Source organism: Aplidium turbinatum, chromosome 1, assembly GCF_918807975.1.
Source record: "Aplidium turbinatum chromosome 1, kaAplTurb1.1, whole genome shotgun sequence".
Lineage (NCBI taxonomy): Eukaryota > Metazoa > Chordata > Ascidiacea > Aplousobranchia > Polyclinidae > Aplidium > Aplidium turbinatum.
The window spans coordinates 36,649,477-36,676,804 of NC_137472.1; the positions used below are offsets into that span (position 1 = coordinate 36,649,477).

Here is a 27,328-nt window from a genome sequence, read left to right on the forward strand (position 1 = left end):
TCTTGACATGAGTTGCTCAAATCCACACTCCGAGAGTGGAACAGTGGGTGCATTTGTAACTTGCAGGTCGCTGCAGCAAATGGAGTGTTTTGTTTGGTAGACACTTAAACACACGACAATTTTTCTTATAAATGAGCCAGCTGACTGCAGTCGTTGTTACCCTTCTAAAGCTCAGCCAGAGAATTGATTCTTGCGTGAATTTTATTCTGTAATTAAAGAATAAATAAAGTAATTGCAGTGGTGAGAATTGAACCCATGTCATCAAAACTGCTGCAGCGGCCTGCAGATTATAAATAATCAAACCTTAATAGCTTAATTTTTCCTAATCTTGTGTTGCTGTGAATGAGCTATCGAGGCACACTTTTTACTATTTTTTTTGTTAAACCTTTGTTTTTTGCCAAACCTTGCCCAAACTTAATTGTTGATATATGATAACGTTCTATGTATTGGTCAGAAATCTTCACCATCCTGTCACGTAACTAACACAATTTATAGCTTTGCATTTCAGCACTGCAATATTATTGTGTATACATGGTATTGAGCAGTTGTCAAATGATTAATTCTTCTAGTGTTTCTGTCAGTAATGTCGGTTCAAAAAATCACTATAGACATAGAGAAAAGTCTTTTTCTTCTTTGAAAATACATGGTAGGCGCCCGCTTCATATGTCAAAGGAAATTTATTTATCAACATCAGACGACCAATCAAACTGTAATTCTGTGCACCATCATGAGGTAAAGAAAAGAAAATTGAAAAAGAACAGCAAGAATCGTTTTTCAAATGTTTCACCACAAAAGAAAATAACTGACAGTGATGAAGAAGACAAAGCAATTTTTGTTTCAAAACCACTTGGGGTTAAAGACTTAAAAACGTTTAGAAGGAATTCCAGTAACAAATCATCATTGCCAATTATTACTTCTATGTCAAAGGTCTTTGCAAATTCTAAAACATCTAGCAGTGCAGAGAAACCTTTTCATAATAAATCAAATTTGCTGAACACTACAGATTTGCTAGATTCTTCATCAGACTTTACTTCTTCGTGCAATATCTCTACTTGTAATGCTAACCAGGAGTGTGGTGCTAAAAATTCGGTTGATGGTGTTGTTTCCACTTCTGGAAGAAAGCCCAGCTTGTCTAGGTGTACGATTATCCACACTACTCCCATAAAATATCATACAGTGCCACCAGCAACAGAATCAGAAACCACCTTTATGAAAACTTTTAGATTTTTGCGTGATAAAATGAAAGATGCTTCCTCTTCACAAACCGAAGAAAGCCAAGCTGATGAAGATTTGATTGTTGTGTCCAAAGTAGACGAAAATGTTGTGTTTAGCTACTGGGACATTAAGCGAGTCGTAAAAAGTAAGTTTTCTTTTGAATTGAGGAATTATTCGCATGGCTTTGCAATCTCTAAAATGAAAGTGTGTTCAATATCTTATGCACCGTTCTTGTTGTAATTGAATACCATATGTAGAGTAAAACATGATTATTAATATTTTATTTTGGTGTATCAATAGTATGATACAGTGATAAAGCTTTGGTAGAGAGTTTGCTTTCTCAATAGTATTTCTCAATAGTACAGTACAATAGTACAATTGTACTATTGTACTATTGTACTATTTCTACTATTGTACTATTTCTACTATTGTACTATTCTACTAGTACTATTGTACAATTGTAATAGTACAATAGTACTTTCAATAATATTATTTCTCAATAGTACAGTATTGCTAAACCTTTCAAAGGGTAGATATCTATGTGAAAATGTTAGATCACTAATATCAAAGCTTTTGTGCTCTGTAATGTACTGTAAGATTTTGTGAGATCTCTTACAGTTTGTTTGTAAATGTTTCAGACATTGTCAATAATGTCATGGTTAACAATCCTGAATCTGTGGGACACCTAACTGCCTGTCAAGTAGCTGAGCGAATGAAGTCTTTGTATCATCAAGATTTTACAAACAGGTATTTTTGTTATATCAGCGTAGAGCAGGGGTCACCAACTGGCGGCCCGCGGGCCACATGCGGCCCGCCACGCTGTTATGTGCTGCCCCCGGAAGGTATCAGCGTACAAGTACAACCAAAAATACTTTTCTTAAGGAGTTAAAGAGCATAAAGGCAAAAAATACTTTTCGGGAAGCATATTTTCGCTTTGCATACGATTCCACCGACCGACCAATCAGATTGTAGTTCTAGGTGGGGGTCGCTTAAAGTTATTCCAATGCGATGTCCAGCCGCACTGTCCCAGTGGTTGATTAAAACGTCTGTTTTCGAATTTCGACATTGTCTGTGAGCATAGGGTTGCTTATTTTAAGTTTGTAAATGTCATGTAAACACTATTGTGCGTTTCACCGTTATTGTGTTTCATGAGCAGTGTACCCTTTTATGCAAGTTTTTTGTTGGCAAAATAGGTCGGTGTGCCAACTCAATTTATAATAAATTGGCAAAATATTAAAGACTTTTTCTGGTTGTAAATTGTAATACGAAAATGTATGGGCTAGCTTAGTACTGCAAAATGTTGTTAATCAACAATTCTTGCCATGCTGATAAGCATCGCAATTCGCAAGTGACAGTTGTCTAATAATTAAAGAAAGACGGTTTTAGAGACTCTCACAAAAAGGATGAAAAATCAATTCATTGCTTTTTTAGATGGAATACTGTTCATGAGTTACGATAGAGACGTTTTTTTGGTATTTTCACAAGCGTTTGTTTCATGATGACTGGTTTCTTCCAGCTATTGGAGCCTATTTTTCACTGATATGTTTGCAGGTCACTATTGTTGCTTAGTATTGCAATGTGTCAAACATTTCCTTGTTTACTGAAACTGGTAATTGCAAGGAATGCAAGCATAGGCGTCGATTTTTTCTTAGAAGAGAAGAATTCTGGGTGGGCGAGAGTTTTCAAACAGATTTCATTGAATGGGTAATTGGGTATGTTCGCAAATTCGCATTGGTTAGTCTTTCTCACAAAGACTGCGTTTAGCGTCACGTCAGCAATTAAGCTTTAATAGGTTTGATGTTTCTTTCTTGCGCCTTGCGATCTTATGAGCGCTGCTAAACTAAACAAACTTCTTTTATGTTTTTCTTTGCGACCCAAAAAGCGCGTGACTCGTGACCTGTTATCTTTAAAGTGGCGCTTTCGGATTTTCCAACAAAATGTTCGGACAGGTGACTGCTGATATTGCTGCTGTATAACTTCCGTTGGTCTGCGCAGATAACCGATTGTTTTCCGAGGCCCACAAACAGCAGCTACAGTAACTGGTAGGCTACTATCAGGGTTATCATCAGACGCATCCACTAGAATTCGGAAAAAAAAGCTTCCTTTGCAACAAACGACCTTCCCGAGCCGGAAGCTGATCCGGCAGCATGCTAACGTCAAATGGAGCAGGTAGAGATCCATGTCTCATGCTGTCTTCTACAACTACCGGTGCATTGCCTGAGACATTGACTGCACCACTGTCCATCTTTGAAGCATTGCTTTCTTCATCAATGTCATCTCTACGTTCATTCGTGCTGGCCGTGGCTTCTTCAGCATTATCATCTCGACGCCTTTTGAAAGTTGGTTTTAAAAATGCGCAAATAGATGTTTGACTTTGCTTCATGTTTAACTTTTCAATAATGAAATGACAACATCGTGCGGTGCCCCAATTTATACCCAACAACAAGTTTGTGAGGAAAGATTTGTAAAAAGCGATTGTTTCAGTGCGTCTTTAGTTTGTATCGGTTATTTTATTGCCATGTTCATTATGATGTCATATTCATATTCCCTTACGCTGACCCGGAACTGAAGTTTGATTGTGACATAACGAAAGTGAGACCATTCGGAGAAAAGATCAAACGTGGCTTTCTCTCAACAGGAATTGCCAGCGTGTGGCACTGTGGCAGTTGCCCCACCAACTACAAATGCAGTGAATATAATACCGCCTTTTTTTCAACGCAGCGTTGTTGCGGAATTGCATTGTTCTGTGGGATACCTAGCGAGAGACATAGCGTAAAACAAGAAGTTGCGCTGCAGTTGGTTGGATAATTCAGCGTTTAACAAAGACGGAAATAATTGTAACGACCACTTCATAAGTGTCATGAAAACAGGGTGGGCGAAACATATTTTGCCCCCTCTCGTTTCATGGCAGGGTGGGCACCGCCCACCCGGCCCACACTATTTGACGCCGATAATTGCAAGATATCTTTTGTAAAACGAAGTGACAACACCACTCTTGCTTAGCGATGAATATTCTGATGAAACCGCTCGCCTTGCTACAAGTGCGCAAAACAAGTGACCTCGTTTATTAGGCATTGTTAAAGAAGTCAAAAGTGTTGTTAAAGGAGTTTGGCCTGGCAGTAGCGTTGTTTGACTAATTTTGTTGCTGCGGTATTCTAAGATACATATATATTAACAACATGTAATGCTGGATACTGGGTACGAAATGCGTTCTTTTCTAGTGTAAGAGTCATCCTACCTAAAATTTTATTAGTGCGGCCCGCCACAGCTCTCCTTAGTGCTAAAGTTGCCCGCATGCAAAAAAGGTTGGTGACCCCTGGCGTAGAGGATTTATAAATGCTAGTATTAATTGCCTGATAATTTCAAATCCTTTTTGTATTCAATGGCTTTAAAATGATACCATGGCTTGTCTGGTGCTCATGGTTTTATTTTTGCTTGCTGTCACGGCACATTCTTGTACATCGTATTTGTGCTTAAATCAGTTTTTTATTTCAAAGTTAATGTCGTAATATGAGCGATTTGTAAATTTTTGCATTATAAATCACAATCAGCACTTTGGAGCATAGCTTCATATCCTGAACTGGATCTCTGTAAGATTTTAGTAGTTTTAGAACAGTAGTTCAAAGTGTATATATATAGCAGCTCCAGTTTATTTGTTGGACTGCTACTGCCGTTTGTTGATGCAACTTTTCAAAAGAACCTTTTAATTGGATTTTTATTGTAGGTACCGTAGTTTTTCAGCATTTAGCGATGTTTTTTGGTTATGCTGTATAATATTTGTATGGTATTTTTAGGTACTGGTACTTTCTAATTCATTCTAGATAAATTTATCTATGCAATAATGAAATCTTTGAGAACAATAAATCACCATATGATTTAAGTTAGGCTGCTGAACCTGACTGTAATAATTGTGATACTTAACAATTCATAAAAAATAATATAATTTAGCCCTTTGTTTTTCACAACACTGTTTAGGTTGAAAGATATTAGCCAATGTTTGCAAATTGCGAAGAGTAAGTGTGAAAAACTGTCCAATCTCGTCAAAGAAGTTCGTCCCGGTTTGAGGCAATTGGATCTTGAAACGCTGAACCCCGAAGAATGGTTAAATGACGTCATAATCAATAAATATGTTGAACTTTTGGTCCGCGACAACTTGTCTGCATGTTGTGTCAGCAGTTTCTTTTACGAAGAATTGCATAGAAATGTGAACTCTTCTCTGCCATTTGAGTGGCACAAGAAAGAATATTTATTGGTTCCCGTGTGCCTGGATTCCCACTGGAGCTTGCTGTGTGCACGCCCACGGAAACAAGCAGTCGAAGTTTACAATTCCATGCGCATGGGAGAGGCAGAACAAGAATGTTCTTGTGTGAGTAGAAAGACTTTTACATTACCACTTGTCTAGTAATAACTATTTTTCAGTAACTAGATGAAAATTGTTCTCCAAAAGCTACAAAATCTTTTATTGCAGAGATTTTAATTGCGGATTTCAGCTTGTAACACTTATGTCAATAAGCCAATAATTAAACAATGAAAACTATTAATACTACAAAAAGTGCCCAATGCCAAGCAAAAAGCCAAAAATAGAATTCTGCCCTTCTATTTGAATAAGGACCTTCTGATGATCCTCCTTTTAGGTGAAAAAGGCTGTCAAGGGCTTATAGAGTAATAACTATATTTGATTTAAGTCAATAATTATGTATGCCGCCACCCACCAAGGTTTCTCACCAACCGTGCAAACGCAATAGTGCAGTTACGACAACCTTCTCTCAAGATCGTCATTTGGTTTTTGTAGCCCCAAAGGAGAATAGTGAAAACTGATACCAAATAGACATGTCTTTTTCCACATGCCTTTGGATGAAGTAGTGACCATAACTGCAAGCTGTTTTGTAAGCTTAATCCTTAAAGTTCCGCATACAGTACGTGCAAAGGCTCTAAGCCACTAACGCAGGCTCGCTCGGTCAACGAGATTAACAGCTGAATGGAAAGCTGTCCTGAAATGGGTTGGTCAAGCACACATCCCCCACAACCGAACCAGCGCTGCTTCATCTTGAGGTTTTTCCGTTCACAAAGTCAGGCGCTTCTGTAAAGTGCAGCAAGCGATCAATGTTACGGCTAGGAAATGCATTTTTTAAAATTATAAACTGTTTGTTTTAACTTCTAAATTGCATATTCTAGATTGTATTGTCCTTCCTGGAACACGAATATAATAAAGCCATAAAAGAAAATAGTGCTTGGACTGCTGAGTTGGTAGTGGTAAGTACTAAGTAATTACTAATTACACAACGCTTTAATATTCTGTTGCAACATGTTAAATTTTATTAAAAAAATATCAATAAACTTGAACCTGTTAAAAATTGCTCAGTTTGCGTTTAAGTATGGAAATCGTCTAATAAAGTTTACAATGGGTTAAGAATTTTTATTGCATTTCAGGGCCTTCCTCGTCAACAAAATGAATACGATTGCGGCGTTTACGTGTGTATGTTCGCACGAGCAACTCTTTTTCATCTTTCGTTGAGGATTGAGCCCACCAATGTAACCTCATTTCGAAGTTGGATTAAGGCGGAACTTATGGAAGATTGTATTCGCTCATAGAGTTGTAGTTTTTTTTTTTTTAATTATTATTTTCTGTTTCTATCCGCTCAGCAACTTTAGGACTGGTTAGAATTTCTTTTAATTTCAGGAGATGTTCAGTGCTTCTTCCAAGCTTAATCTTTCTAACTAACCGAATACATTACGTATTTTCTTGCTTTGTTAACATACACTGCTACAAAACCTTGGCGTCAGAATTTTTAAAATTGAAAAACCGATCTTGATTTGAAAACTATTAGCCTACAAACTGCATGTAAGCTCCATGTTATGGTTGATGCTTGTTATCAATTTTCAACTGTAGTTACCGAAGACCCTGTTTTGTTTTTCCATAGTTCTGGACGGTTTCTTTACTTTGGCCCCAACCCGAAAATTAAAGTCCAAAAGTTAGATTTTCTAAAATAGTTAAATCAATAAAGGTAGTCTGAGTGAACAAAGGTTCACAGAATACAAAACCAAATTATTTTTAAACCTATGGCAAAAACTGTCTCGAAACTCTGATTTCATCTGGACTGTCGACTTGCACGATACCTCTCAGAGTAGTGATCTTTAGATATTGACACCTAATGGCCAGTTCAAACCATAGAAGGAAGCCAACTCATGCGTGAATATCTCGTTCATTTGAGTTCGAACAGCCTTTTAAGCTACTTTGATCTCTGTAATTTTTGCAATATTTTGTGCAAATATTTAGCTATACGACGCCATTTTCTTGTTTTTCTTCACTTTCCTTTATTTGACGTTATTTTGTCAACCTATATGTGTTAACTCAATATGAAGGTTCTGACACATCTAGAGGTATGTCTAATACAGTAGTTACCGCTTATTAAGCCCACCTCGGCACCGGACGATTTTGGGCGTATTGAGCTAGGGACAATTCTCTGCCATTTCAATGCATTCAGTAGTTCCGGACCAAACTGGGCGTCGTGGGGAGACTAGCCTACTGTATTATCCGGGGGCCTAATAAGCGGGGTGTACGGTATTTCAACAGTCTCTATGTGTTTCTATCTGCTTTTCACTTATTTAAATCTTATTAAAAATGTCGCATTTTTTGTTAATGCACAGCGAAATAAACGCTTTCCACTAATATTTTGTGTAAAGTTTCATGTGGCGAAGTCCAGTTGATTTTGTCACCCTGGCAGCCTACTCCACTTCTGAAGAAATAAACTATCAACATTCAACAATATAGTTTTTGCAACAACTTTGAAGGTTTATTGTGGACTATTGCGTTTTTCGACAATTCTTTACCGAAAAAGCATAGCCTGTCTTGTAATTTAATGAAATGATTTTTTTTTCTGTAGGCCCTTATAGCCTATAACATCAAAGCTGTTTTTTTTACTCAGTACCGGTATGGAAGTTGTATGGAGTTCAGAGGTGTACGAAATCGGTTTTTTGAACTCCTGCTCCACGCCGTAGTCTGTAGATTCCCCACTCCTGCTCCAAATATTTTGGTACTACTGTATTGAATCCAAACTCCACTTCGATTTCAAACCACAATCCAGATTTTTTTGTAGCCTACTAGTCCAGTCGTTGAAGGGTTTTATTTTGACTTAATTGGTGTAAAGCTGAAATTTTGCACATTGGTTCTGTTCATTGTGTACAATGACCAAAAAAATCCCCGTGAAAATTTTTTGGAGAAAAAAAGTTATCCGCTATTTTCGAAATTCCGCCATTTTTTTCAAAATGGCAGATGTACAAATACTGAATTATTCAATTTTGATGAAACTATCACACTTACGGTGTTGGTGCTCAATAAAAGTAAATTTCATACTGCAATTATTTCGCATTGGCCAAGTTTTGGTCCGCCGTGATTGCCTGAGGAAGTTTGCGGATACACAGAAAAAGAGTTCAGGAAAAATGCCTGCAAAGAAATTACGATCTGTGACAAGGAAATTTAAGCTTCTGAAGCCTCCAGTATACTGCGTCAAAAGGGTGCTGATAGGATTAATGCTACCAGTACTAGTAGAGGGGACTACATTGTTGCGACAGCTAGTCGAAAAGTACACATAGACAGTTGTAAACGTTACACCAACCCAATCGATATACAGCTTAAGAAGAACAGAGAGGAAAGTGGGTCCTGCGACACGAGGAAACGAAGTGTTCGAATTCTTGATGGCAATTTCTACAGTAAGACTCATTGTTTGTTTTGTGGGACTCGAGTTCTCACGGACAGATCTGGCTTTAGTTTTGTTAAAGCAGATGTTTTTGCAAGGCCTATATTAGAGTGTTGTGAGAGATGTTCTGACGATTGGTCATTCGCCGTGAAAGGTCGTTTTGAATATTACGGTGGCGATTTGCATGCAGCAGACATTTTATACTATCATTCTTGTAGTGTTAATTTTATATATGGATTTAACATACCCTTGCAATGCGGCAGAGTAGGCTACCTGAGGCAAAATGTCAAAATCTGGGCGACCGAAGGATGAGGAACAGGACCAGGCATTCTAAAGATGTGTTCCCATCTTGAACAGAATGAAGAAGGACAGTTCACGATATCAGACCTCAGATATAAAATGAAGAAATTTTTAGCAAATGATGATTGCTGAAAACCTATTTATAGAAAATACGGTGAATCTATTTATATACGGTAGCTGAAGGTCAGAGCCTTTATGACATTGTCACTATGAGAAAGAAAACATCCGAAATCCTCCGATCTCATTACATAAAAACAAGGCATGAGGATGATGAGTCACAAAAGAAAGAAATAATTAAAACTGCGGCAAGGCTCATCAAAAATGATGTTGCATCTGTTAATGATCACTATCCAAGCACAGACGCACTCAATAATTATAATAATCGTGTTTTATTTGCGCCCATTGCCATACATAACATACAGTAACTCTGCGATCACAGATGCTCTACAGCAGACGACAGGAAGCAGCGAAGTGACATATACTCTTCAAGTCAGCTGCTTCCATTAGTTTGGCTTGCTATTAAGTATCTTTGCCGAGACACAGCCACGTGCTCTGGAGCGGTGTCGAACCGACGTCCTTTCGAACGTCGCGCAGACGTTCTCCCCACTCGGCTACGCAACTGACACTCAATCTCGGTCCTGCTCTAATGTACTTGCCTGAAACTTTGCAAACACTGTTGAGTTTCTTATTTGTAGGAATAGACACAAAGCGAAAGGTTGCAAGTATTGGCCGAGCTGTCAGACCACGAGCGGTGATTGCACCATTTCAAATTGGTCTTGCTGTTCAAGGACATCATTTGTACAGGTCGAGATTTCTTGTTGATACTTTACACAATATGGGATATTGTTCTTCTTACGTAGAAGTCCAGAGGTTTGAAAAGAATGCAGCTGATTGTGTAGGGTTAGAATCCATTGTTCTAGAGAACATAGATCTCGAAAAGCACAATGCACAAAAGCACTCGAAAGCACAATGTTATTTGCAGCTGACAATGTTGATCATAATATTATCACCTTGGATGGAAAGGGGACTTTCCACAGTATGGGAATGATTGTTGCCTTGACACCGGGTCAGAAAGCAAACCGTATGATTCCAAGGCTCAACATCACAGAGAAGACTAGGATTGAAATCATGCAACTCCGCTTTGCCAATGAAGCGCAGAAGACATCATTGGCTGGTTATGTACCTTTTTCTCAGGATCAGACCTAAGGAATATTGTGAATGTTGTGGTGGCCGAGGATGACGTTAGTGTACATGAACTCGAATCATGATGAACATGAACAAACAAAAAATGATCGATCTGATCAGTAAAACACTTCGGGGTAGCCTGAAGGCTGCGAAGTGGTCAATGCCCAGGGGATGCTGATGTTCCCATTGTGAAGGCTGCTGTGTTCTTCGTGCAGTGTCACATTCGACAACGTTGATTGGAGAAGACACAGATTTATTGGTCCTGCTTCTTCATTATGTGCAACAAGCAAACAAAGATCTATACTTCCGTTCCGACAAGGCAAATGCTGACAAAGTGTATCATATAAACGAACCGAAAATGGTGATGGGTGAAGAATTATGTTCCCAGTTACTTTTTCTACATGCCTAGATTGCCTACCGGTACACTAAATGTGACACAACATCAAGAATCTTTGGTGTGGGTAAGAAAATTTGTCTTTCACAAGCTGGTAAAGTGTGATGCTACTCTGAAAGACTGTGCCAATTAGGCTACTTCCTTCTTTCAAAGCAGAGAGCAGCATCCATTGTGAACAAAGGTTGTCAAGCGATGGCTGTGATTTTTAGGGGCACGCGGACGGATCCCCTCTCGTCATTGCGCTACAGAGTACTAAGAAAATAGTACGGTAGTCTCTTCCCAATCATTTGTGACACTAGAACGCCTACCACCTACTGAGTCATCAACAAAATTTCACTGTCTAAGGCAGTGGTTTGCAACCAGGGTTCCGCGGAGCCCTAAGGTTCCGCCAGTAAGTCTAGGGTTTCCGCAAGTTTACATTCAAATCCGAGAGTCTATTTTATTATTATATGCATATTGTTTAAATATAATCAAATATTGATTAGGTTTGCCACTATAATAAATTTGCTACACTTTAACACGTTCGCTGCGGTCCCGAATTTTCGTTGTTTTCTTGTGGTGCGATTACCATTAACTTTCTGCTTTCCCGCCAAACTTCGTCGACATGTTTTCTTCGCTTCAAGAAGTTCTTTCAGACAGCTTAATCGTTTGTACACCGGTGGGTCAAATCGCCGTGAACGTGTTAGAGATCATTTTGTTTTGCCAGTAGGTCTATTAGGTTTGTTTTTATATATATTTATTATTGATAAAATTCTGCATACAGTCTTACAACTATGGATAAGAGTACATGAGTATTTAATTTATTTTTGCATAAGGCAATTAAATTATTGAACAGGGGTTCCTCGAGCTTTTGGAATGTTTCATTGGGTTCCATTTCACCAAAAAGGTTGAAAACCACTGGTCTAAGGGTTTACTACCAAATAATGGTCTGGCTAGGACAGGAGTGTGATATGGAAACTTCGTTTAAAGCCGAAACTTCGTTTAAAGCCAATAACAAATATAGTTGTTATTGAGTACCTACTTGCTTATTAATTGTGACAATACGGTAATAATATCATTTAAAAAAGCCGTCGATACTTCGGACAAATATTCAAATTTTGTTTATCCGCCAATTTGAGAAAAAAATGGCGGATTTTCAAAAAAGGCGGATAACATTTTTCCCCATAAGATTTTTTTTGGTCAATATACACACTGAACAGAACCAATGTGCAAAATTTCAGCTTTACATCAATTAAATCAAGGTTCGGCCTCTTTTTTCGCTTCAACCACTGGACTATACGTTCCCTATCCCCTGTCACAAAAAGAAAAGCATATTTTGAATTGAAAAAAAAAAGACTGCAACACCTTGCATTTGCCTCCAATTAGTTTTGTTATTCTGTTGCTACTTACATTTTTTATTTGTATTGTAATAAAAAAGATAAATGTGTAGAAATGAAACAATAAAAACAGTTCACACGTCCACCCATACAGTTCGCCCTGATAGATCAGTTGGTTGGCGCGTGACTTCGCGAACGAAGAAGCTTAAAGATCAAGCGGCGCTGGTTCGACGCTCGGGGTGTGCGCTTTAAGCAACGCATTCTGAGGACTGCTCTCCATTCAGCGGCACCTAATGGATGGGATAATTCCCCGGCGACAACACTTCAACAATCGGAAGTTTCACTCTGTCGATCTCGGTAACCGGCCCTTCGAAAAACCATACGCCGTATGCGTCAACGTAATTTGTAGAAAAAGTTGGCGGCGTCAGCGCATACACTAGCGTAAACTCATTTTGTTTGCTGGGTGCCAAACATTCACACGGTATAAACCACTCGAAACAAACAAGTTTTATTTTGAATTTCTACGAAGAAACACAAGCATCTGAAAGTGTTCATCTGACATTTTGATGCGTTTTGGTTTCAATATGTCTTTGCCCATTGAAAACATTCTTTCAACTGCAGCGCTGGAAGGTATTGGCGTGTTGTAGCGAAAAACATACATTAAAAAGTATGCGTTGACGCTATACGCTAAAAAACCGCGAAAACTTTACGGCGTAGCCTCAAGCGCAAACTAGGTATCCAAAAAAATGTGGCAGCAAGCGTTAGCGTAAACCTAGTAGCCTATAGTCACCAGAAGAACGCAAGTTACTTTAACGATTTTAGGCCTACCAATATTTCGCACAGTAGCGGATCTAGAAACAATTTTGAGGGAAGGGCACAAAATATTTCAAATAAGTTAATCAAAATTCGTAAGATGAAATGAAGAATTTAAAGTTTAGGTTTATAAAAGAAAATAGTTTGGCATGGGATGTGGAGCTTGCCCCCAGAAAGATTTAACCTTGTTTTGGTCGCTTTTTGTGAATTTTCATCAAGCTGTGCTTGTATTAGACCAAATTAAAACTGGATTTTTCTAGAAGTTGGAGTGACAAGTTTTGGTTTAAAATTGAAGTTACGTCTTGAATATGTTCTCTTTTACCAAAGATTTCAAAATTTTACTTGAAGGTTTTCAAACCATGAAAGCATGAATACCCAATGCCACCTGTTAGGTTAATGAAATAGAATTAAGCGAGCAAAGCGATAGTAAAAATGTAGAAATTTACGTGTTGTATTTTCTAGATTTTGGAGGAGGCATGTGAACAAGTTTCCCCTTCCCTGGTTCCTCCACTGACTCCGCAATGTAAGAGCGCTCGAAAAAACACACATTTAAAAGCATTTATTTGTAATTTACGAGTCAATCAACACACGTCAAACGTTAAATAAACCTACACAGAATTACCCATTCTGATTATGTTGCAAGGCTAGTTATAAGTTGCAATCAATCAGGAAATAGTAATCAAACGATTTTCGCTTTATATTGTCTATGAGATGATAGGCGAGTCGAGTGAATGTCATTGCTTGCATCTGGTTGCACAGCCCAGGCATATGCAAACTGAAAGCGATTCCGATGAGGAGCACGAGTTTCAAAATTAGAACACAAAACAGATCTGCAATTACCAGTCCCATTTGCAAGCAATGATATAGCGAGAAATTAAACACAGAGACACGACTAAAATGTAGTGATAGATTAATATTCTAGTTCGGAAGCAAACTATTCTCTGAGAACAGTTGCTGCCGTACAAAAATGATTTGACGAAGCTTGAAATACAGCACACCGCGACAACGGTCTCGAACAAATACCCAACTGGCTTCGTTACTAGTACATTAACCACTAACCAGGCAGCAAATCAACCGTTTTTTTTTTACATTGATTTAACGTCTGAATCAATGTAAAAACCGATTGATTTGCTGTCTAGATAGGTCTATGAATCGAAAACCTACATTATACACATTCGTGTCAGCTCGATTATGCTCCGTGATGAATCACTGAAGTCTATTCTAACTTACTGTTAGCAGAATTAATGCGTCGACATTGTATATGACTTAACCTTTCGTTACGAAAATCCACGCTCCTGATGCGGTACGTTTTTCATTCTATGTACATTGCAGTACAGGTTGTAGGAAAAAAATTAACGTGCTGCTTCCCAGAAAGCTGTTTCGATATGTTGGTATTCAACTGATTTAAGTAAAACCTGAATCATTGGTTGCTTTGTAAGAGGCTGATGACGTATAGGTTCCCTCCTTTAAATGCATGCAACGCATAGTTAGTTGATAGGGAAAGTCATTATTGGGTCACGAGCTATAACCTCGACTGTTGGGTCATCTAACAATGAAATGATGATCTTAAATGAAAACGACAAAACATCTAGACACAAAACAAACCTCAAAATTAAATATTACAATGTACATTTTCTGACAGAAATACAACAATTTAATGAACTACCACAGGACCAGATGTATCAATTATTATAGTGGCACGTGCAAATCTCAACAAACAATCGTGATTTGACGTTGTTTTGCATTGATTTTACGTGTCTAAAAATTAAATACATGTACAACGGCACTGTGATAAAGTAGTCTTTCAAGCAATAGACAATTGGAGCATAGCGATCAAAACACACGGCTTTTTCATGCCCTTAAGACTTGCCACTACTGTGATTACTTTCTGCCGTGAACAATCTAAAACAGTTACATATGTAAAAGCGAAGCACGAAGTCACTATTTTCGTTGAAAGAATAATATTCTAAAACAAGAGAGGCGGAATGGGAGCTTCTCCCGTTCTAAAGAAAAGGAAAAAATGTGTTTCAGGAAAAAAAATAGTGAAACATTGTTGACTTCCAGTGACACAGAGCAATACAATTCGTAATTAAAGCTGCGATACATTGATAGACAAACTGAGTGCCAGCCCGCTATGTAGTAGAGAGTACTGCAGTGAATTGCACAACGGTGTCGTGGCAATTATTGATCTTCTTGTAAATACAGAAATGAGAAATTGATAACAATCTTTTAGTTTGCTCAATTACAGCAAAGTAATTCAGCACAATCATGCAGACAATTTATTGTCCTTCATAATAAAGCGTAGCGAATGGCAATTGACTTACCACTTCTGCGGGAAAAGCATTTTCCTAGATGTTATCAAATAATATAGAAATAAAATTCACTGAATTCCGAAACTTACAATATAATATAATTTACGCATTACCCACAACTCATTGTTTGATAAGAAAAAACTCAAATAACAATTTAAAAAAAAAATGAAAAAATAAGTACTGTATTACAATTTCAAGTATCGACCACAGCAATCTGTTAATAGCTTAGTGAAAGATCTCAATGTAACTGACTATGTTAAAAATGCTAAATGAGTAGACTATGTTAAGAATGTTAAAAATGCAATGGAAATTGATACGTTAATAATGGATATTCTACAGAGTTAAACCGGAGAATTCACAGACAAAAAAGCACTTTCATGCATAGTAACTTGGAGATACAAGTAAGTCTGTTAAAACAGCAAGTTCGTCACTGGTAAATTTCACCTTGTCCTCGTGCCAGCTGTCATGATGAGTTCTGCGAAAGTCAGACAAAGTTCTTTTAATGGTGCCCTGAATAGGCTGAGGATCATGAAGATGATCTGACAAACACATGACTAGGCCAGGCATCCAGTCAGGCACCGTGTAAGGCGCAGAAAGCACACAAGCACTTAAAATCAGTACTCCCGCATGTCGTTTTAACACACGCTTTTGGTGGTCATCATTTTGAAAGCTTGGGTCTTCCACAGTAGCCTTGCGTTTTCGCTTTAACTTTGTACCGCACATACTGCGGCCTAAATTCAAAAGGCTTTCATCCATTGGTAGCGCTCCACATTGAATTAGTCCACTGAGAGTGAGACTGGCCATGCGACTAACTTCAAATTGGTCATCTTGAAGCAAATCTAAAACTGTCTGCCGCAATACAGCGGTGGCTTCTTTGTTAGCGCGAACTGAAAAAAGGTTGGTGTAAGCAAATACTTGAATGTATGAAAGAACTGTGTGGCGCGCGTGCCAAGACCTGTTTGCTACAATGTCGCTAACCGTTCCAACCACTCTCATGATGTCTTCATCCTTGACGAAGCTTTGCGCTATGCACGACAAACACAGGCGTGTGTCCCTATGAAGTTCCTCATCAACGGCCTGCTGATCAACTGGATACATTTTGCAAATCAATGGAAGAAGGTGTACCAGACAGGGCTTAAATGGCTGCAGAGTGCTGCGTTGAGCGCTGACTATCCATTTCATAACAGTTTTGAAAACTCGAACAGTTTCACTTCTTGCCCCATCATTGCTCACCTGAACGGAGAGTTTTCGGTTAAATTTGTTGCAAAACAAGGCGTGAGCTAAAGCTATCACGAATTCATACAGAGTCAAAAACGAATTAGTGAGACACATTTGAAATTACAGTAGATAATATATTTCAATACATATTTCAACTAGCTAAGTTTACACCAGAAGAGCATATCATTTCATTGAACCAAAAGCCTGATGGACACTGGACAGCCACATTCAATTTTTAAGAGTAAACTGAAATGAATATTTTGTACGTAATGAAAAATCAACTGGAGATATAAAATGTATCTTTCCGAATAGAATCGATCACTACCAATTGATAACAATACGCAGAAAGTGGATCATGTGATTCTCTTCCTAGCTGTCAGCACAAGGCTGAGCTTCCACCATAGTCCTGTTCTGTGATGGGCGTCCTCCTCACAAATATTGGGGCATTCAGCTTGGTGCTGACAACGGATGACTGATTTCTCTTTACTTAAAAGGCAATTCGCTGCTAATTCCGATACTTGAGAAATAGAATTTAAATTAAAATAACATTAAGAAGTTATGAAAATAATGACAAAAGTGGGTCTGCTACTATTCGACGAGTCCGATTCGGCTAATCCGATTCGGCGAGTTCCCTATTCGGCGAGAGCCTTTTTCGGCGAGTGCCCTATTTGGCAAGTTTTTGAAATTTTATTTTTGAAAGGGAATTATCGGGTACCGTAGGTAGCCTAATTATAATTGCCGTTTTTACATCGTTAAACGTTGAAATCGTGCAGAAAGGAATAAAAATAAAATGTTTGAACTATTAAATTAAAAATTCGTTATGTCAGTTCAGTTGAGTTGTTTTTATTTCTGACCATCATATGAAAAACAACATAGCAAAGGTAGAAGCGACAAAACGCGAACGTTAAAACGTACTTGAATTCGTCATGTCAGTTCAGTTGTTTTTATTTTTGATCATGATATCAAAAACAATACACGTCAACATAGCAAAGGTGTAGAAAAAGGTAGAAGCGACAAAATGCGAACGTTAAAACGTGCTTGTGACCGAAGTAAGTTATTGAGTTGAAAGAAATTTGGCACGGTCGCAACACCTTCAGAAAAATTTAAGAAATGAAGGGAAAATAAAAAAAAGAAAATGCTACAAAAAAAAAAATCATAGTGATTAGTTTGGATCAACAAAATGTGTGGCCTACAGCTTGGATTGAAAGGAAATTATCAGGTACCCCAGCCTAGTTATCACGACCAGCAGAAATTGCCGTTTTTACATCGTTTTAACGTCGCTAAACGTTGAAATCGTGTAGAAAAGAGAACTTTGCTGACTAGGATACGTTGAAACTGGGAAACATTCACAGAAGCCCTTCGATATGTTCCAAGAACCCATTTAGCCTAACAGTTCATTTGTACATTGATTCCACGTCTGAATACATTATCTTAAAAATGCATAATCTTAAATATGCAACGTATCGAAGGGCTTCTGTGAATGTTTCTCAGTTTCAACGCAGGCCTTAAAACTCGTGTTTTTTTTCCGGCAGCCATCGTGGCCTACCGAGAGCTCCTCCATTCCTCATGATGTCACCATTGAAGGTGTGAAGCCACTAACCCACAGCGTTCTCAACTATGAAGACACGCGTTTTACCCACGGATGTCAACTAACCTAGTTCTCCTTTTTAACAACGATTCAATGTCCGACAACATTAAATCGATATAAAAACGACAACATTGCCAGCTGATGTAAATTAGCACTTCGGATTAACACTTCGTTAAAATAAACATCGGGAATTGCAAACAAGACTTACAGCGCTGGCGATCGCAGCTGGATATATTCAATACAACAGTAGTGACTATGAACCGCTGACCTTATTCTGCGTCACTCTTTGATACTACATATTTTCGACATTTAATCCACGATCATTCTATTGCGAAATTAAATAATTGGCTAGAAGAAACCGGCGGCCAAACTTAGCCGACGGAGGAAGTAGCACAGGCGGTCATTCAAGCACTACTTAGCGGCGATGGCCGCCGGCTGCTTTAAGGCTTGCAACGTATCCTAGTCATCAAAGTTCTCTTTTCTAGACGATTTCAACGTTTAGCGACGTTAAAACGATAGGCCACACATTTGGTTAGCTTTTTCATTCTGTTACTACAATGTAAAAACGAACTGTTAGGCTAACTGGGTTCTTGGGACAAATTTTTGCTGGTAGGGATAACTAGGCTACGTACCCGATAATTTCCTTTCAATCCAAGCTGTAGGCCACACATTTGTTTATCCAAACTAATCATTTTAACTATTCAAAAGTACTAACTTATAGATATAAACATGATTTTTTTTTTGTAACATTTTCTTTTTTTTACATTTTCCCTTCACATCTTAAAATTTTTTTGAAGGTGTTGCAACCGTGCCAAATTTCTTTCAGCTTAATAACTTACTTCGGTCACAAGCACGTTTTAACGTTCGCGTTTTGTCGCTTCTACCTTAAAAACAACTGAATGGACATAACGAATTCAAGCACGTTTTAGCGTTCGTGTTTTGTCGCTGGTCACAGCGGTAAACCATAATCTCTTCGTGGGAAAATTGTAACATAAAGTTCCCGGATCCGTTTGTCTGCATGTAGTGACCGAAAAGAAACACTCCTTGAAACGTCTATTCTTAAAGTGTATTCCTGTAAAATTAGCCCGCGGCTATCGAAATCGAGATGCAACGCCTTACACCTCTAAAACTGTCACTACGATACAGATTACTTGGATAAAAGACGGAGACTTTGTCCAGCTAGCAAGCACCAAATAAACCAGTTAAATGTGCGACCGACTTCCAACAAACAACTTCGAGAATGAATCAGAAAAATTTGTGATAACTCAAAGGCACGTCAGCAGTTCGTGACGCAATATTTCATGTTTAAACAGGTTTCAACTTAAACAGGTTTAAACAGGTTTGACACAGGTCTTACGAACGATGGTGCAATTTTGGCACATGTTTTAGGAATTTCCATGACGTAATATTCAGTAGACCTGAACGGTTTTTATATGACGTTTGATTAGGTGAACAATTGTCTGGAACAGTCGCTTCTACCTTTGATATGTTGACGTGTATTCTTTTTGATATGATGGTCAGAAATAAAAACAACTGAATTGAACTGACATGACGAATTTTAATTTAATAGTTCAAACATTTTATTTTTATTCCTTTCTGCACGTTCAGCGACGTTAAAACAATGTGAAAACAGTTAGGCTACGGTACCCGATAATTCCCTTTCAAAAATAAAATTTCAAAAACTCGCCAAATAGGGCACTCGCCGAATCGGACTCGCCGAATCGGACTCGCCGAAACGGGCCATTCCGGACAAAAGTACACATACAAAGCGATAAACATTACACAGTATTGCTAACCTGTGCTTCCATAGAGTCTTCAACTGGAGTATGTGCACCATCACGAGAGGTGGCTTTCTTTAGCTTCAAAGCAGACATCAGGCTTGCCGAAAGCTGGCTCTGAATATCAGAAACATTGGAGGCCCCGGAAGCACGAGATCCTGGTGGGAGGATTTTTTTGAGATTTTTCATTATCTCTTCCATCATGGCAGGATCTAATTCTTCCATTTCTCCAGACAGCTCAGCACCATTAGCCAATGGTGAAATTTCAGATAAGTCTTCCAAAATCTCTGAATTAGCAGAAACTTGAGTGATTCCTCCAACTAAGGTTTGAGAAGATACGGTGCTTAAAGGAGGTGTTTCTTCAGATAACAAACTTTCAAGACGAGGAAGAAGTCGTTGAACAAATTCGTCAATAGAAGGAGATCGCCCAGCACTTTGAGGTTTATCCAACAACTGGATGTCAAAAAGAAAAATGCTTGCCACTAAACTTCCAATCCTGTTTCTTATGTTTTTGTAGGGGTGACCAAGCAAAGGTTCAGCGTGGTCTAGCATTTTTTCTAGCAAAAGTGGAACTCTCCATTCTTGTTGATGAATACCACCTTGAAGTACATAAAGCTTACTAGATTCTACTAACGCACTGTTGCTTGGGTTTGTTGGTTCACTTACAAGGAAATCCAGCAGCCAATGAATCCGACGAGGGTCCCTGTTCTGAACCATCCGATTAAAAGTCGTGTCCCAGTCCTTCAGTGTTTCAACACTAATGTTAGAAATAGCAGTCTGTAAGGCAGGTATAAGCCAGCTCCACATTTCATTAACTTTAGCAAAAGGCCAATGTTTAGAGCCCATCACCAAACCGGTGATTAATTGAGCAGCGCATCGTTGATGACTTTCTTGCTTTTCCGCAACCAGTCGCAAAATATGTGGCTTAAAATAAGGTAGAAATGTATCACCAAAGTTTCGAAATAGACCTCTGAACATATCCATCACTTTGTCATCAAATTTGTCCTTACCTTTTTCGATTTCTAGAGATAAATATGTGACAAGTTGTTCAACAAATGTTGCATCTGTGAAGTGGTCATAAATCGCTACTTCACCACAAGACAGTTCCTCTTTACTTCGATCCAGGGTTGGTTGCTGATCAGTTGAAGTGTAAGTTTTCAATTTTTTAGGCCAGCAGTAATAACCCCAGTGAGTTTTGTCAATAAATTTCGTTGCATCAAACTTTTCTTCTGTAGTGGGAAGATCCTTGGGATTGTACTGATGCCACGAATTGTCAACACGGTCACCAGGATTTGGACCGGAAGACTGAAGTTCAACAGAAGGTGCGATTTCTCTGATGGATAACATTTCTACTGTATGTTTTCGTTTCTGTTGTTTGAAAATGGAGCCCATGCATGCTACTGCAAGAGTCCGTAATGACACGGCATCATCCACAAGCAAAGACGCAAAAAGTGCAGAAAGCTTAACTGGTATTTCGACATCGTAACGAAGCATGAGAGAAAGCATTCCCAGTACCAACTCAGAATACTTCCATGTTAATTTACCTGATTCGTATAAGCCAATGAGATCATCCACAAGTTGATTGTACATTCTCAAGTTTGATTGATTAGATACTTTGACAAACGATTCACGGTATTTGGTGGAATCTGAAATATCAACATCTTGAACAATTGGCAGGCTTTGCGACGCTAGTAAATTTAGTGCACTTTGTACAGCCTCATCAGATACTCGATGATGAACAGAAATTGATGAAAAGTGAGCTTGAATCTTCAAAGCCAGTTTTTCATACAGTCGTGCGATGGAAGGTTTATCTGAATGAGGCGCACTTATAAGAGCTGGCCAAACTTTTAGAAGAGCATCCCACCTTTGATAGCAGCCCAAGAATAAACGGCTTTTGGTTTTGCCAATGAGAAGATACAAAGCACCTTTGAAAGCCTGATGATCAATTTCATGCTGATAATCAAAATGTTTCAAAATCAAGGGCAAGTATTCTTTGTATGTCACACTCGGCACAAGTCCCAAACCATGAAAAAACTGAGCTTGGGCTGTTGATCTCACTTTCATGTAATGTGACATGGAAAGATTGACCAAGTCCACCATTATTTTGTGATGCATTGTTGTATAGAATGATCTTTCCACAGCAAGTATTCTCATTCTTTGCTGCAAAACAGTCCGGTCAATATGAAAAAATCTATCCCTGTTCTTGTTGATTTGAAAGGGGTTTCGCATTGCTTCCTTATAGCCTGCAAAAATTTTCCAGTGGTGATCAAATTCAAATTTCAATGTCTCATGCATCAAAAAGCACTGGCTGTAGATACTGATGATAGAACAAACCGCATCAACATCATCTTGCCGAACCAACAAAATCTTTTGCAAAGAAGAGCTGACAACATCAAATACTTTTGCACGTATATCTTTTCGATTGCCTTTTGACAAAACCGAGTTGATAAACGGCAACGTTTCAACTGTATAGACAGGCCAGCTTTTCAAAGGAACTTTCGTGTCTTCACTCAAAGGGACAAGGTCAGAATGATCAACAGGCAAAAGCAAATGACACTCTTTCATTATTTCTTTAATCACAAACAAAGTCTTTCGTAACTCTTCTTTGGAAAGGTCAATTTCACTCTCATTGAACTTGTGCAACTTTTCCATAGTAGGATCAAGAAACTGACTTAATGCGTCAAAGGATGCTTCCAATTCATTCTCTGTTGGTTGATGCCAATCTATCTGTATGTTCCAAGGGGACATAGTCTCTCCCCAGTTATCAAGAGCAAATTCTGAATCCCTTGCAGGATCCACACTTTTTCTGTCGTTTGTGTAGTAAGTTGTCCAACCTTTGATACAAAACTTCACAAGTTTGACAGCTAATTCATACCCTTGCTTGGCCTCCATTTGAATAACATTCTGAGCGACAGCAAATAATATGTCTTTATACTTTATCAAATGCTCTGTGCCGATATGGCAAATTTCTGAAAGGATCTTCAAATCCCAAATCAATTGTTTGTCAACCTTCTCATATTTTTTTGCTTCTGGGTTCTCTGCAAAGTAATCCATAATAGCATTACAATAGTATGGAATAAAGATGGCAAACCCATCAGCAGGATAAGCCTTAATGGTAACAGCAATCATAGTTGCAGCAGATGACATGGCAACGTGGCCTTCCAAAAGATGTGTAGTTGAAAATCGGAAGAGCTTCTTCAAACACAAACTGTAAATTGATTTGGATGCTTGTTGACAAACAATTGCGCACGAAGTGACTAAAATCATTCCAGAAATGCCTTCAGAATGTGTCATTTGAGAATCAGCGTCTTCAGACTCATGGATTCGTGATTCGTTTCCTTGATTAAGAGCTTCTAAAAGCACAAAACAACGATCAAAAAACTGCAAAGCAAAATCTTCAAATTGGGCTGTCAAGAAACAAGTTTCCCTGTCACTTTCACTTAAATGGGGTCTTTGCTGGACCATTGCGCTGCAATCAATGAGAGGGATTCTGGTCATGCAAGTGCTAATGAACTGAAAAGCAACAGTGGATTTTGGAAGATCATTGGGATCTAAAGCAGGTAAGCACTGAAATAGCAAGGGAATAATATGCTTTTTTGTTTCCGGATAACCACATATCCCTGGGTTGATTACAGAAGAAAGAGCGGCCAAACATGCCGTGACCTGATGTGGTTCAGTTAAAGTGCTCAGTGCAACATAACTTTTATCCAAGACAGCAGGCAAAATGAGATCAGCTTGCAAGTAAGCAAGACTTTTTAGCACTTTAGCAGCTGTGAAACCACCCATTTTGCTAAACAATGTTAACAAAGTAACTGGTTTTAAAATTTGCACAAATTCCTCAATTTCTTCATCTTTTAGCAAAAATGCTGACGGTATTTTGGGTTCCCAACAGCGTTGTTTGTAACGCTCTCGAAACACTCGATTAACAAACTTAGAGGTAATATTCAGTAAGAAATGGAATAAACTTGTAGACCATTTTCCAAAATTGGAAGGATGAAAAAACGTTTCAGTTGCCTCCAAAAGACATTTCAAGTTTTCAAGAACAGTCTTAGTTAAAGGGCCTCCCATCATAGACACCATCCATAAACTCAGAGAATCTAACGGCAACTGATTTGCCAAAGCAGTTGTGTGCTGTAATTTGCCTACAGGCAGGTTCAAAGCACGAAGTGATCTTGCAAACAGTGGGTTAACATAATTTTCCCAACTAATGTAACCAATGTTGTTGTGAGCAAGGCGAGCAAACAAGTTGATAAAGTTTTTTTCACAAGAAGGACCATTTTGGATGGAGGTCCAAAGTGATAAAAATTCTTCAAACCAAAGTTTCCAAGAAACATCTCTTTCACTTTCATTAAACACAAGAGTTGGTAAAAAATAATCCATGTATTTAACAGCTTTTTCCATGACAACATCGAATGGGCAAAGCAATGGTCGCCATTCATCAAGCATATACTGAGTGCAACTTGGAGAAAAATAAGATCTGCAATTTCTAATCAGAGTCCTGAGTTTATTATCCATTGAAGAAGGAATCCATTCAAGACCCATCGGTTCCATTTTAGAGTATGTTAATCGTTCAGACAACTTGTACAATGGTAACCAGTCAAGTACCAGGTTCTCACGGCATAGCAACTCCCGTTTCTTGAGCAGCTTTCCTAGAACATTACATAATTGCTCTACCAGCAAACATTCTAGTTCTGGAATTGTGATAACTTGAAACAGCAGTTTAATAAAGAGAACATGATCTTCCTTTGAAAATTTCAATCCATACAGTCTGATGTATCTTGTCAGCTGACTTGCCCAGTAGCTCAACCCTGGCCGCAGTTCTCCATTTAAAACCACTCTGGCTAAATTGGTTTTGATTGTTGACAGTGCATGATGGGATTCCTTATCAATGTGTTCACTATATGGAAGATTACTATTATACACTACTTCAGTTTGTGGCTTAAATCCCAACTGCTTTTCTCGAAGTTGCAAGTGTTTTTCATTTGAGAAAACACTCATGTTACATCATAAACAAAACAATGTCTAGGACATTTATCAAGTAAACTACAACAAACAGCAATAAGATTTATACAAGTGATTACTACTTTTTTCCTGAAAAGATTTTTTCATAGCTCAGATTATTGTGCTTTTATTAGATAATAATATTTCAAAGTATGGTACCTATAAGCAAGCCTTAAAGCAGCTGGCGGCCATGGCCGCTAAGTAGTGCTTGAATGACCGCCTGTGCTACCTCCTCAGTCGGCCAAGTTTGGCCGCAGGTTTCGTCTAGCCAATTATTTAATTTCGCAATAGAATGATCGTGGATTAACTGTCGAAAATCTGTAGTATCAAAGAGTGATGCAGAATTAGGTCAGCGTGTCATAATCACCACTGTTGCATTGTGCGGGAACATTTGCTATTGTATCTAGCAGCGATCACCAGCGCTGGAAGTCTTGTTTGTAATTCCTGACATTTATTTTAACAAAGTGTTAATCCGAAGTGCTAATTTACATCGGCCGGCGTTATTGTCGTTTTTATGTCCATTCAATGTTGTCGGACATTGAATCGTTGTTAAAAAGGAGAACTAGGTTAATTGACATCCGAGGGGAAACACGTGTCTTCATAGTTGAGAAATGTTCCCGCTGTGGGATAGTGACTTCACACCCTCAATGGTGACATCATAACGGTAATGGTCAGGTTTTATGAAATGCAGTATGCAGTTGAAACAATTTACTGAGCAGCAAACAGTTAAAACAATTTAGTGTCGTTAGATGGTCCCGCAATACCGGATTACAATCCCGATAAAGCAGTTATTGCGTGGTACAACGATTCTATTGCAGGACGTCGCCCAAACTTCAACAACGCTAAGCAATCATTTTAATATTGTTGCAAGTTTAAGTCTATTTATATACCTGTGCTATCGTTATTTGTATGTTGGCCTCCATGCGCTCAGATTTGGCCGCCGAGAAGGAGCTCCCGGCAGGCCACGTGGGCTGCCGAAAAAAAAACAAACGAGTTTTAAGGCCTGCATAAGGACATCAGTTACGATCCATTATGTCATACAAGGAGAAACATCGTTTAACATCAAAACTTTTTAGACATCTCACTAGACTCACACACTTAAGACAGTGTGGAAGACCTTGTACATCAAGAACAGCAATTTTGCATACATAGCAGCAGAGGTGGGCAGTAGCGCGCTACTTTTGTAGCGGCGCTACTTTTTTGGTAAAAGTAGCGGCAGCGGCGCTACTTTTTAGCTGGAGTAGCGGCGCTATTTTTTTCCAAAGTAGCGGTAGCGGGAGAGGCGCTACTTTTTTTCAGTCGCACTCCCGCTACCCGCTACTTTTTAATTTAAATTGAAAAAAATGCTTGTTTTTTTTGCAATACTGGCGTGGTCAAGCAGCTATATAATCGGCTTGGTTGCAAAGTTTCGGTCTTTTCTAGCTGACGTCAACTTCTTCGGCGAACATCTCCGTGTGATGAAACCTATCAGCCAGGCTTTAGACATTCTTCAGGGCGAGTCCAAGACATATTACGGAGTCTTGCTTCCAACCATCACAATTTGCGAGAAGAAGTTGACCGAGATGAGTGATCTTGTGACCTGTGAGGAGTTGAAAGTGAAAGTCCTTGAAGGGGTGAAAAAACGATTCAACAAGTACTTCAACAACATGAAATGCGTTATGGCATCATATCTTCATCCCTCCTTCAAGACGTCGTGGCTACAATTTCTGCACTACGTTTCCACGGATGATGCTGACGCACTGCGAAAAAAAGTCAAGACAGATGTAATTCGACTGTTGCGGGAGACATACAGCCAGGCTGATACCGAGAAGAGTGACACCAACACCAGTCATGACTCTGAGGATGTATTTTTTGGAGTGTTTGCGCCATCCCGTGAAACGGCGGTGCAGAAGGAAGCAGCAATTGTGGACGCCTTTTTTTCGGACAAGAGCAAGTCCTTGAGCTTTTCGAATACCGAGTTAAAACGTATCTGTTCATTAATACAACACCCCCATTCCTTCCAGTGCTGCGGTGGAGAAACTTTTCTCGGTTGGAAAAGATGTGCTAAAGCGAAAGCGGGCAGGACTTAGTGACTCTCATTTTGAAATGCTCGTGTTTTTGAAAGATGCGTAACAATAAATTTCCCTTAAAATGTGTTTTCTATAATGACGTTAAAATGACAGCGTAAACAAATGATTACATTCGTTTTCAAGGTCATTTTTGCGTCACTAGGGACTTGAGTGTTTCCTAGTGTCATTTAGACAAAAGTAGCGGTAGCGCGCGCTACTTTGGCCCGAGTAGCGGTAGCGCGCTATTTTTGTAAATTGGTAGCGGGTGGCGGTAGCGCGCGCTACTTTGGCCCAAGTAGCGGGTAGCGCGCTACTTTAAAAGTAGCGGGTGCCCACCTCTGCATAGCAGGTTGCACTCATGCAGTGTGCAGAAAATAAACATAGGCATTTTTGAATAGTTGAGGGTTTAAATCTATTCTAGAATGATTATGCCGAATCCAAGATATGGAATCTGATTTGATTT

At 38.8% G+C, this 27,328-nt stretch overlaps 2 protein-coding genes across 2 annotated transcripts; one reads left to right on the forward strand and one right to left on the reverse strand.

Annotated features, from left to right (window-relative positions):
• Positions 1-512: 512 nt before the first annotated feature.
• On the forward strand, positions 513-8,531 carry LOC145772359 (uncharacterized). Its single transcript, XM_082584241.1, has 5 exons — positions 513-1,360; positions 1,854-1,962; positions 5,191-5,581; positions 6,391-6,468; positions 6,646-8,531. The coding sequence occupies exons 1-5, from the start codon at positions 532-534 to the stop codon at positions 6,805-6,807; spliced, it is 1,569 nt and encodes a 522-aa protein (XP_082440367.1). The 5' UTR covers positions 513-531; the 3' UTR covers positions 6,808-8,531.
• A 4,933-nt stretch (positions 8,532-13,464) lies between these two features.
• On the reverse strand, positions 13,465-24,814 carry LOC145765300 (proteasome activator complex subunit 4A-like). The gene is made up of 2 exons (XM_082577105.1): positions 19,835-24,814; positions 13,465-16,465 (listed from the first exon to the last, which is right to left on the reverse strand). Exons 1-2 carry the CDS (start codon positions 24,812-24,814, stop codon positions 15,608-15,610), a joined length of 5,838 nt encoding a protein of 1,945 aa, XP_082433231.1. The 3' UTR covers positions 13,465-15,607.
• Between the last annotated feature and the right edge of the window lie 2,514 nt (positions 24,815-27,328).